The sequence below is a fragment of the Rhododendron vialii genome, chromosome 9a, assembly GCF_030253575.1.
Source record: "Rhododendron vialii isolate Sample 1 chromosome 9a, ASM3025357v1".
Classification (NCBI taxonomy): Eukaryota; Viridiplantae; Streptophyta; class Magnoliopsida; order Ericales; family Ericaceae; genus Rhododendron; species Rhododendron vialii.
In genome coordinates this window covers 36,530,338-36,543,362 of record NC_080565.1, presented here as the reverse complement: position 1 = coordinate 36,543,362, position 13,025 = coordinate 36,530,338, and the positions used below count along the sequence as shown (strand labels likewise).

Here is a 13,025-nt window from a genome sequence, read left to right as displayed (position 1 = left end):
AAACACACACCCACACACACAAATGTGTGGGCCCACACACACTAGAGTGTTCAGTATGTGTGGGGCCCATACACTTGTGTATATGAGTGTATATTTGGATGTGTTTGGGTGTGGTCCTAGAATAATTATTTTTACTCCAAGAAGATTTTGATACCCCGTTCAAGTATTTTACTAATTTGAGTGGATATGATGAGTTTGATGGATTTGTGTACTTGTTTGAGATAATATAAAAAAGGAAAAGACAAAATAAGGTATATGTGCAGGCAAATTAGGCAAAAGATGTGGATTTTGTTTGTATCTATAAATGTGTGGCATAAAGACAAAAAGAAAGAGGGGATAAGAATGAAAACACACAAAGAATTACAAGGGAAGGTGGGGAGGACAAGTGTCAATTGTTGGTAACTGGTCATTGCATATTTAATAGAAGCAAGCAAGAGATGTTCAGTCACGGGGAGGAAAGCTGTGGGGTGATTTTGGTTGAGAGAGAGAAGGAAAAAATTAATTAAGCGAAACCAAATTTAAAATCTCGTGAATAAAGACAAACATAAGCTAAACGGACAAATTTTTAAATAATTTTTGTCTTTAATGACAAAAATTCAAATTTTGATCATTATTATTATTTTTGATTTCTCTCCTCGAGACGAATCGATAATTCAAAAAAATTTTAAGTTAAAGCAAGTGACCTTGTAAGGGAAAACTAATTGAATAAAGGAAAAAAATTAATCCAGGTGACTTTTTAAGCCAAATCACGCGGTAATCAACTTTTTTAAACATGTTTAGTACTTATACTTCGTGATAAACATGGATAAATTTAACAGTGTATTTAGAAGTAGCCAAGTAGTACTATATACTGTAATTAAGTTTTTGATCCTAAGGTAGCCTAATAAATAACGTTAAAGAGTTGTTGATTTTATTTTTATCCACAGATCTATCGAATGCGGTCGTGGGCGTCGTTTCGGGTGGGGTGGGTGTCGGTGGGTGATAGAAAGGTACGTCGATGGTGCGGCGACGTTGGGTGGTGGTGAATCCAGTGGTGGAGAGAGAGAGGATGTTGGATTCTGAAGGAGAGAGAGAGATGGGGTTGCAGATGGGGTGTACGTGTGTGTGTGAGAGAGAGACGGGTTGCAGATGGGGGCGCTGGAAATGGGAAAGAGCGGTGCTAGGGGCGCATCACCTTAAAGGCATATCATCCACGCCCTTTTTACATACAGGTAGGTCCCGTTCCAGTAGGAGACGGCTTTACTGCAGTTTTGGAGAAAACAACACAGCATGCAAGTTTGCATTTTCAGGGCCTTTTTGGCTTTCGATCAATGATCAGAATCGTTCATGTGACAAAGCTCGACAAGTACTTCAACCATACCAAAAACCATGTTCATCAGATTCCAATCAATATCCAATCGAAACACGTTTCTGTAAAAATGAGTGACAATAATTATTAAAATTTACTCACTCCAAAATAGAACATAACCAATAAAGACCCATTTTTGTTTCTTGTAAAAACGAGTTTCAACAAAAAAAAAAATCCAGAAATCAGCAAAAGACTAAACAATGAGGCCATTAACAGAGATAATTTCAGGGAAAATCGAACTCAGGTGGTAAACCTCGCAGAAAGTCCGCCATTGCTTGAATTGGATGGATAGGATTTGAAGAGGTTTTGAGAAAATTAGAGAGAGAGAGAGAGAGAGAGAGAGAGAGAGAGAGAGAGAGAGAGAGAGAGAGAGAGAGAGAGAGAGGAAGGGTAGGATTTGAAGAGGTTTTGAGAAAATTAGAGAGAGAGAGAGAGAGAGAGAGAGATATGGAGGGAGGAAGGGAAAGAGAGAGATTTAATGGTAGATTGAGAGAAATGTGTTTTGAAAAGTGTTTTGAAAAATAGTAGGGGTAATAAGTGGAGAGAGATAGAGAGAGAAATGTTGAAAGTAGGGAGAATCTAGGGAGAATTTTTTGAAAAATTCTTTTTGAAAATGGAAGAGAACAAGGCAGACTAAAGCGTTTGAAAAAAATGAATTGAGAGTGATTTGGACCATTTGTGACATTTCAATCGTAAAAAATGATTGATTCCTAATTTATTGGCAAGTGTTTGGTTCTTTAGAATAAGTTTAATTAGATGGCAGATCTAACCTTTAGGAGTAATTTGCAATGAGTTTAATATTTCCATTGCATTTGCAGAAATATATCCGCTATTATGAACAGGTCGATAAACAAATACAGAATCCGAAATGGAGTACATACTAATATTTATCCAGTAGAACGTCGATTGATGATTGATTTATTTTCGTGGATTTTGGGGCGTAAAAGGAACAATCATCGTTTGTTGTATGTTGGTCATGGATGTCACCTGTTTTACCTTTAGACTAACCACGTGGCTCAAAAGGTTAACATCAGATTATACAAGAGCTACTTGCATTTAGAGGTGTCAAACGTGCCAGTCGTGCCGTGCCGTGCCATTTTCTTCCGTGCCAACCGTGCTTCGTGTCGTGCCGTACCGTGCCCGTTTACTTCATCGTGCCATGGCGTGCCGAGCCATACCGTGCCCGTGCCGTGCCGTGGTGGGCCATTTTGCTTTGTCGGGCTGTGTCGGGCCGTGCCTTTTTAAATCGTGTCATGTCGTGCCGTACCCGATTAATTAATCGTGCTGGATCGTGCCGTACCTTTTTTTGTCGGGTCGTGTCGTGCCGTGCCTTTTTTTGTCGGGTCGTGCCGTGCCGTGCCTTTTTTTTGTCGGGTCGTGTCGTGCCGTGCCTTTTTTTGTCGGGTTGTGTGTGTCGTGCCGTGCTTTTTTTTTGTCGGGTCGTGTGACTCGTGTCGTGCCGTGCCTTTTTTGTCGGTTCGTGTCATCCCGTGCGGCCCTTAATCGTGTGTCGTGCCGTGCCATGTTGTGCCATCGATTTTCATATACACATTACCAACCGGCAATTGATTTTCGTCTAAAAAAAAATCTTCCTATAAAACACATTCTGGTGCCCAAAAAACACAGATTTTTGACATTCAATAGAAAAGCTTGGTGCTCATTCTCGACCAGATCAAAAGCTATTTGAAATGCGAGCAAAGCTGATTCCTTATTTTCAGATGGTAGAAGTTTTTCCAAGATGCTGAAAACACCCTCTGGGTCATCCAGTAATATCAGGCACTGGCAAATGCTTAAATAATCAGGAGAAGGCAACTTATGGTATAGTTTAACAAGAGAAGACGAACCACTTGTGTACAAGATCGGCGGAGAGTTTGGATTAGTTTATGAATAGCTCATCTCCTTCCTTCAAACTATATTTTGTTCATATCCATCAAACAATTGGGAATAATTATCAATTATATGGTGAAAAAAAGAAGGATATCTTCTTTGATATGTAAAATTAAAGTTCTCCAAATAAAAAAATTGCAGACATACAAATTATACAATTTCACCAAACAGGAGGCAAACCTTCTATCCTACCACCTCCGTTTCCTCTCCATGGAAAACCATTCTCACTCAAAAAAACCGCATCCATACAAGTTCTAGATAATCAATCTGGTTCATACATGTGTTTGGAAGTTGGAACACTACGGCTATGTTTGGTAGCGCTTTCACTTTCAGTTTTCTGTTTTTTTTACCTGAATTTTAAAAAACTGGACATGGTCCACTTGGAAGTATGTTTGCATGTCTATTTTCATTTGCAAAAAGAGAGAATGACTTTAAAAAATTTTGAAAATTGGAGAAGTAGCAAAACTGAGCTTCCACTATTTCTAAAAACAAAAACAGGCTGCGCGAGACGCAAGTTCAAGTCTTATATTATTAAATCAATCAATCTTTGAAAACATGATACAACCAAAATCACCCTAGTTTATGTAACAACTCTTGTTCAATTAAGCTCAAGGACAGAACGGACTACAAGATTAAGAAAATAAAACAATCATAACAGTTGAAGCAGCTACTACTCTGACCAAAAAAGCTTGCATCAAATAAAATATAAAGAGCCTGTTAAAATGTGGGAGACATGAAAAAACAGAAAAATAAGTGTCCAAACAAAATTCAAACGAAGTCTTGATAATCCAACCATTCATTAGCCAAAGGAACTTAAATCAACGTCTCGGCTAAATGATAAGAAGCTAACTAATGGCAAGGCATAGTGTATATACTTTGAGTCCTACTCCAGGAAAGTCAGAAAGACAAAGGAGAGACTACGGGAAAGAGCTCAATTTGTGTTGAACACTAAAATCAGACAAGAAAGAGCCATTAGCAAATGGAAAGGGGAAGCAACCAATTGATCCCTTTTTAGTAATAGAATACAAGCAGCAAATCAATTGATTTACAAGTCCAAACAACCACAAGTTAGGGCAAACAGTGATCTGAAAAAAAACTACACATAAGTTAGGGCTATCAACAGACGTACATATGTACAGATGCATACATACACATAAGTTTAGGGCTTTTCGTTTTCGAATAGATTCAATTCGATTCATACATATACATATTTAGTGTTAACTCAACTACGGCTGAAAGCTGAATGGTAAAAAAAAAAACCTCAAGGTTCAATTCTAGGCAAAGTAGTTGTTGGTTATTGGAATGAATGCAGGAATATATTGGGCAATCTCTTGCAATGCTTTTTCTTACCATTCGAAGAGAACAGAATGCAAATGGAATCGTCATCCACCATTTAGGACTCAACTCAACAGAATTGTTCCAGAGAACTGAACCAGAACAGTCCTATTCTCAGCAGGTTGTGTTTCAAAAATTAGCAGGGTCATTTGTTATTCGATGAGCTAAGCCCGAGCTTCATTTAATAGCTCGTATAATAAAAGAACTGAACCAGAACAGTCCTATTCTCAGCAGGTTGTGTTTCAAAAATTAGCATATGATGTATGTTTGTGATTTTCTAAACTTCTTGGATGTTCATTAAACCATTTGACTCTGTCAAGTACATACAATAACATTCCAAAAGGAGAAGACAAACTACTGTTTCAAGGTTTTGTTTCGCACTAAACTGGTATTAACAACTCCTGATTACAGTTTCAAAGCAATTCTTAGACTTACTAAGCCAAGCCAAAATATGCTGGTAAGCTCATGACATGAATATGCATGGTTTTGTCCGTGGCTTATTCATTTCAGACTAAAAGGAGACACACACACACACACCCCACATTGTCCAGAACGCATGCAGGCATCATCCACTTCAGTTAAGCGAAGCTAAACAGACCACAAGGCATGCAATCAAATAAACAGCTAACAGACTAACAAACTAACAGACTGGAGGGGCTAGGCCGCCACCTCAACTCAGCAAACAGAATATGCGAGGGGTTATGCCACCACCTCGGCTAAGAAATGCAATCAAATAAAAGTAACTATACTAACTAAAAACAACTCAATATTAAGCATGGCTTCGTTACACCTCAGGTTAGCATAAAAACAGGTTAGAGGTATCCACCAAGCTAAATATGAGATACTAACACATAACTACTAGAGTCTAGAGATTGAAAATGCTCCAATCCTTACTATTTAACGTATTTACTTTTGGTATTCAAACAGATCAAACTGCATATGTTGTATGCACTATTTCCAACACATAAGCAGACTAAGCAGTAAGCACCATTTACTTTAATTGAGGGAATCATAAAACAACTATAGATACAAAAATAAGTAAGAAAATCCACCTTCAACATTTTGTTGGTATTAATTTGCTCCAGCCTTCACGTGGTTTGGTTCTTGGCGTCTATGGTCTACATTGGTCCTACAAAACAAGAACCAGCAGCAGCAGCAGCAGAAAACAGGTATATAAAAGCCAAATGAACAAGGAAATTGAATAAGAAAATTGAATTCTGCTCAGATATTAGTTCCTTTTATCATCATAGCAGAAAATTGAAATGGATGCAACGTTAAGTTGCCATTATGGCCTTCATAAGTTGCAACACCACTTCATAGTTCATAACAACACAACTACGGCTCAGACATAAGTGTTTTTTTTATCATCATAGCCAGAAACTGAAATGGATGCGGCAACGTTAAGTTGCCTTAAAGGCCTTCATAAGTTGCAACACAATCACACTTCGCTTTGCCAAAAACTGGGGTTATGTCTGTGGCTTATTCATTTCAGACTAAAAGGAGACACACACACACCCCACACTGCCACACTGTCCACACACACCACAACGCATGCAGGCAACATCCACTTCAGTTAAGTGAAGCTAAACAGACCACAAGACATGTAGCATAACTTAGGGCCTTAGGCTCAGCATGTTAGTTAACAAAATACATCATAGCCAAAAATTGAAGCGGGGGCAACATCATGTTACCATTTAAGGCCTTCATAAGTTGCCACAATATCCACTTCAGCCCACTTACTGAAATGAATAAGCCATACACAATGCTGAAATGAATAAGCCACAGACACAACCCCAACAGAAAAAATGAATAATAGATTCAAACCAAATGACAGCAGGTCCCCCTAATCACTGTCTATATCAGAATCTGCAAAATAGCCTCTGAATTCATCTTTAGCCGATCTTTTTTGAATTCCAAGGCGTGCATCCTCCCAATCTTTCAAACATATGAGACAATCCAAAATGTCTGGAGCAAGTCTGCTCCTCCTCTCATCCAACACTCTTTTACCTGCACTAAAAGCAGATTCGGATGCTACTGTAGACACAGGAGGGGTAAGTAGATCACGTGCCATGATTGAAAGAACAGGATATTTATCTTCATTTTTTTTCCACCAAGCTAAGACATCAAAATCACGCCTGTCATTCACGTTAATAGATTCTAGGTCCAAATATTTCTCGAGTTCAATGCGTGAAGTTCCAGTGCTACTTCCTATTCCTAAATTTGAACTAACAAAATCCCAAAATTCATCATTGGTACTTGTAGAAGATGTTAAAGGAGCAGTAGTACATGAAGCATTAGAACGAAACTTAGATTCATATTTGGCATACATGATATTCAGTAAATCATTCACATTAGCAGAAGAAGGTAAAGCGGTAATCCCCAAATTCGTACCAATCTCTCTTAAGAGCAAGCTAACACCTTGTAACTTCATCCTAGGGTCCATTATTGCAGCTAACATAAATATTGGTGGCATTTCCTCATAATATTTTCTGAATTTTCCTTCCATATCTATACAAGCATGTGCAAAATTTGGATGTTCCCTATGTTTACGAAAATTGACACTGATATTGAAAAGATGATGAAGCACAATACAAGAAGTAGGATAACGAACACCCGAACAAGCTACGGTAGCAGCATAAAACACTTTCAAAAATTTCATGAACTCAAAACCAATTTCCCAATCAGCTATAGTTAAAGGATTACCACGACACGGTCGATACCTCTGATTAACATAAGCAGATATTGCATCACTATATTTTTGACAAGACTTTAACATAAGGTAGGTCGAATTCCAACGATTTTGAACATCAGAGTTCATATTTTTGGGTTTAAGACTGTAAAGTGATGTGCACAATTTATCAAATTCTTGTTGCCTAGATGGGGAAGTAGCAATAAAAAGAACAGCATCTCTAATTTTTTTAATCTGTGGTGCTATATGTTTTAAACCATCTTGCACAACTAAATTAATGACATGACATACACATCGCAAATGCAATAATTCACCAAAATAAGGAGTCATCAAATTTCTTATAAACAATGGAAGTGTAGCACTATTAGCACTATGGTTGTCAAAAGTAATGCTATAAACTCTATCAACAACTTCAAAATCCCTAAAAACACCCATAATACTTTCATAAATCTGTTCAGCATCATGAGGAAACTCCACTAAACGGAAAGCAATAATTTTTTTTTGCAAAGTCCAACTAGAGTCTATATAATGAGCAGTCACACAAATATAACCACGATTATTTATACCAGACCACATATCAGAAGTAAAACCTATAGCACCAACAGTTGCAAGTTCACTAATCAAATCTTTTTTAACTTCACTATAAGCTTTCTTCGTATCATTACGGGTTGAATTTCTAGAAACTTTAGCAAATGAAGGATTCAGACAATTTTTGACAAAATATTCAAATCTAATATCATCACCAAAAGTAAATGGTTGTTCTGCTGCAGCTACATAAAGGGCCAGTCCATGTCTCATTTTTTCTTTTGAATAAACAAAATTACTACTATCAGATGCATCACCAATTTTATCAGCATGTTTACTCCTTAGATGTCTACCATGTGGCCCTACACCGTTATTACTTTTGCATTTATAATATGTGTCACAATAATGGCATACTGCCCTAGCTCCTATGTCAACACCATTTTCATTTTTGAAGTTTTCATTTATAGAGAAATGATTCCATACCCATGAGTGGCGTCGTGACCTTTTTGAACCACTAAGGCCTGAATTTGCAGCTGCATGAGTAGAATCTGTCGGAGTACCAGTGGAACCTAGAAGGCCTGTTCCACTTGGACCACTTCCACCACCAACAATGTTTGAAGCAGCCTCCTCACCTATAGAACCCACACGCTGTGGTCCAATAGGGTTTCGTGGTAGTTCTTCAGAACCTGAGTGGGGGTCACGATCCTCCCCATTTCCAGCATCCATCTACAAAAAAAACAATATAACAGGGGTTAGTGGGAAACACGAAAGCCCTAATTTTGTAACCCCAAATGCAATATTCAAGTAATGCAAAAATAAACTAATCCATATCAAGTATGAAGTATCAACAGACAACAGTGCATATCTATAACAAAATCCACAGATCTGGTCATTTCTAGAATATACAAAATATCAACAGTGCATCTGTGCATGTGTGTACTAATATACGAAATTAGTGCAGGTGTGTCCCGTGTCGTGTGTGTACAAAATCAGTTTCGACAAATTTGTCGAAAATATACTAATATACGAAATCACTCAAGTTAGTAACAAAAGCCCTAATTTCTTGTTACTAATTTCAGAAATTAGCAACAAAAACCCTAATTACGTAACCCTAATTTCAGAAATTAGCAACAAAAATCCTAATTCCGTAACCCTAATTTCAGAAATTAGTAACAAAATTGAAAAGCCCTAATTTGTTGTTACAAATTTGAGAAATTAGAAACAAAAACCCTAATTTCGTAACAAAAGTGAAACTTCGTCAGTAGATAAGGGGAAACCAGGTTAAAACCCTATTTTCAGAAACCCTATTTACAGTAGATAAGGGGAAACTGAAGAGGGAAGTGAGAGAGGTACCTGTGCAACTGTGCTCAGAGAGATACGGTGACTGGTGAGTCACGTGAGTGAGTCGGTGAGCTCACTGCTCAGTACCTGAGCGGCTGAGCCTGAGGTGATGAGAGAGTCTGACCGTGAGCAGCGAGACAGAGAGAGGAGCAGCGAGAGAGAGAGAGAGAGAGAGAGAGAGAGAGAGAGACAGAGAGTGTATCTGTGTATGTGAGTCCGAGTCTCTGAGAGAGTGAGAGACAGAGAGAGGTGAATCACTCGGTGAATGGATCCAAAGAATGCAAGAGGCCCAGAATCCGAACGTTGCTCACAGAGAGACGTTGAGACTGGAGAGAGACAGAGAGACGTTGAGAACTTGAGAGTTGAGAGGAGTGACAGAACAGAAGTCTGAGAGAGTGAGATCGGAGAATGACTGAATGAGATGTCTGCTAGGGCAGCATCTCATTCCTTTTATATGATGTGTGTGATCATGTGCATACGATACACCATAATGCATGTGCACCAACTTATCGAAAATTCTCGTAGAGTCCTATAATGCATCACTCGAGGGCATCTTGAGCTGGTTATTGAAAATCCGAACCGTCTACCTTTTATGTGAGAGTGACTATATCATTCATGCAAAAAATGAAGCAAATTGGCTATCGTTATATGTTACATCGCACATGACAAAAAATTCCTATTAATGAATCTATGTTTCGATGAAAGGGTGTCCAAAACCCGATAGACCCGAATTTTTGCCAAAGTGATTAAAACACCAATAACAACGAAATGAACGGTATGGATCATCATACTTGTGTCGCAATCGTGTGGCTAGCGTACATTGGACTATAGCGGAATACATTAGTTTAGAACTAGATAAGTTAGATGTATAGATTTAAACGGTAGCTGCAGACTCATTATTTCAAATATTCGATCTAAACCGTTACGATTTAAGATCTTATCAGATTTATCATCCTCCCCAAAATAGGAGATAATTGGATATCGGAGAACATGTGATCAGAACATATTCGGTGCTTCCAACGACGTAAAAGTCCTATAATGCACCACTTTAGGCCCGCCCGAGTTGTTTTTTGAAAATCGGAACTGTCTACCTTTTATGTGGGACTATTTATATCATTTGTGCAAAAAAAAAAAAAAATTGGTTATCGTTATATACTCGATCGCACATAAAAAAAAATCCCCTATCAATAAATCTATGTCCCGATAAAAGGGTTTCAAAAACCCGATAGACCCGAAAATGTGCGAGAGCGATTAAACCACCAAAAGCAACGAAATGAACGGTATGGATCGTCATACTTGTATTGCAATCATGTGGCTAGCGACCTAGCGTACAAGAGGCCATTTTTTAAAAATAGAATTATATAATATTAATATAATTGTTTGGATAAGTTTTCTTTTTAATTTAATTTTTAACTTTTAATATGTAGTTCACATCACAGGGAAAAAAAAATACTTTTGACTATATAAAACTAATAAAAGCATAATATTTACTTCGAACTCAACAAAATTTGATAAAAGTTGTTTAAAACAATTAATTCTCTTATTATTAAAAATAACATTCTTACAATTAAAGTTCATTAGTAAAAAAAAAAACATAATCGAGCGATACTGATACGTTTGATTCATTTTTTTTTCTAATGGTATAAATCGTTTTAAAATTTTATTTTAGTTAAATTATGAAGCTAAAAGTTTAATCTCTTAACCTCATTTCCTCATATTAGACACATACTGACATACATTGATTTTTTTTGTTAAAAATATAGAGCCTCATTTTTTAAATTCGCTTTATGCCTCGAAAATCTCAAGATCGGCCCTGCGTGCTCGTGCCCGTGTCGTGCCGTCCCGTGCCAAGCCAACTTTCGTATCGTGCCCGTGTCGTTTTCCCTCACTTCCGTGCCCAAACCGTGCCGCGTGCCCGTGCCGTGCCCCGTGTCTGGCTAGAACCGTGTCGTGCCGTGTCGTGACTCGTGCCCCATTCCACTTCCGTGTCGTGCTAGTGTCGTGCCTGTCTAAGATCGTGCCGTGCCGTGCCCTGCCAAGTCAAACTTTCCATGCCCGTGCCGTGTCGCATGCCCGTGCCGTGCCGTGCCGTGCCGTGCCAAGTCAACTTTCCGTGCCCGTGCCATGTCGCGTGCCCGTGTCGTGCTGTGCCGTGCCGTGCCAAGTCAACTTTCCGTGTCCGTGCCGTGTCGCGTGCCCGTGCCGTGCCGTGCCGTGCCGTGCTAGAACCGTGTCGTGCCATGTCGTGACTCGTGCCCCATCCCACTTCTGTGCCGTGCCAGTGTCGTGCCCGTCTAAGACCGTGCCGTGCCGTGCCGTGCCAAATCAACTTCCGTGCCGTGCCCGTGTCGTTCCTGCTCACTTCCGTGCCCGTGCCGTGCCGCATGCCCACTAAGACCGTGCCGTTCCCGTGCCGTGCCAGGATTATTCCGTGCCCGTGCCCGTGCCGTGCCGCCTTCAAACGTGCCGTGCCGTGCCGTGCCCGTGCCGACACGGCCCATATTACACCTCTACTTGCATTCCATTGTAAACCACACCAACTTCCATTTATCAGCAGATGTGGGATACAACTCCAAGAAGATTTTGATACCTCATTCGAGTATTTTATTGATTTGAGTGGATATGATAAGTTTGGTGGGTTTGTGTACATGTTTAAGGTAATATAAAAAAGGAAAAGATGGAATAAGGTATATGTGCACGCAAATTAGGCAAAGCATGTGGATTTTGTTTGTATCTATAAATGTGTGGCATGAAGACAAAAAGAAAGAGGGGATAAGAATGAAAACACACAAAGAATTACAAGGGAAGGTGGGGAGGACAAGTGTCAATTGTTGGGGACTGGTCATTGCATATTTAATAGAAGCAAGCAGGAGATATTCAGTCACGGCGGAGGGAAGTCGTGGGGTGGTTTTGGTTGAGAGAGAGTGAGACAAAAGAAAAAATAAATTAAGTGAGAGAGGGAGAGGGAGAGAGACGTGGGAGTGATGGTGGTGGTAGATTGATGGTGATGGTGCTAAAGTGGTTGTGGAGTAGTGGTGGTGGTAGATTGATGGTGATGATGATAGCGGTGAAGCGGTGGTGGTGGTGGTGGCAGTTGAGTGATGGTGGTGGTGGCAGTTGAGTGATGGTGGTGATGGCGGGAGAGCGATGGTTGTACAATGGTGGGAGTTGTTGTGGTGGACTAGAGTGGTGATGATGGTGTAGTGGTGGTGGAGTGGTGATGGTGACGATGATAGAGTGATAGTTGTGCAATGGTAGCGTTGTAGTGGTGGCGGCAGCATGGCAGTGGTGGTGTGCTGGGTTGGTGGTGGTGGTGGAGTAGTGGTGGCTGTGGTGGTAGAGTGGTGGAGGTGGTGAAGTGTTAGTGGGAGTAATGGTGGTGGTATAGGGGGAATAATGGTGGTGGTGGTGGTGTATTGATGGTTATGGTGGTAAAGTGGCAGTGGAATTGTGGTGGTGGTGGAGTGGTGGTAGTATAGTAGTGGCGGTGGAGGTGGTGTTGAAGTGGTGGTGGCAGTCAGTGATAATGGGGGGGGGGGGGGGGGGGGGTGGTTATGGTTATGCAATGATGGACGCTTTTGTGGTGGGCTAGACTGGTGGAAGTGGTGTAGTAGTGGTGGATTGATGGTGATGGTGATGGTGGTGAAGTGGCAGTGGTAATTTAGTGGAATAGTGGTGTTGGTGAAGCTGTGGTGGTGGATTGATGGTGGTGAAGTGGTAGTGGTTGTGAAATAGTGGTGGTGGTGGTGGAGGAGTGGTTATAGGAGTAGTGGTGGAGTGGTGGTGGTACGATGGTTGAATGTGAGCACACAAGAATTCAACAAGAATTATGTAGCTCACAGCTACTTAATTTTTTAAATTTTTTAGCCAAATTTTAATTGACACTTTTATTAAGCATTG

General features: G+C 39.9%; 1 protein-coding gene across 1 annotated transcript; it reads right to left on the bottom strand.

The window, feature by feature from the left end:
* Nucleotides 1–5,791: 5,791 nt before the first annotated feature.
* LOC131299854 (zinc finger BED domain-containing protein RICESLEEPER 2-like) lies at nt 5,792–8,510 on the bottom strand. The gene is made up of 5 exons (XM_058325429.1): nt 8,003–8,510; nt 7,606–7,942; nt 6,422–7,443; nt 6,222–6,309; nt 5,792–5,882 (listed from the first exon to the last, which is right to left on the bottom strand). Exons 1-5 carry the CDS (start codon nt 8,508–8,510, stop codon nt 5,792–5,794), a joined length of 2,046 nt encoding a protein of 681 aa, XP_058181412.1.
* Between the last annotated feature and the right edge of the window lie 4,515 nt (nt 8,511–13,025).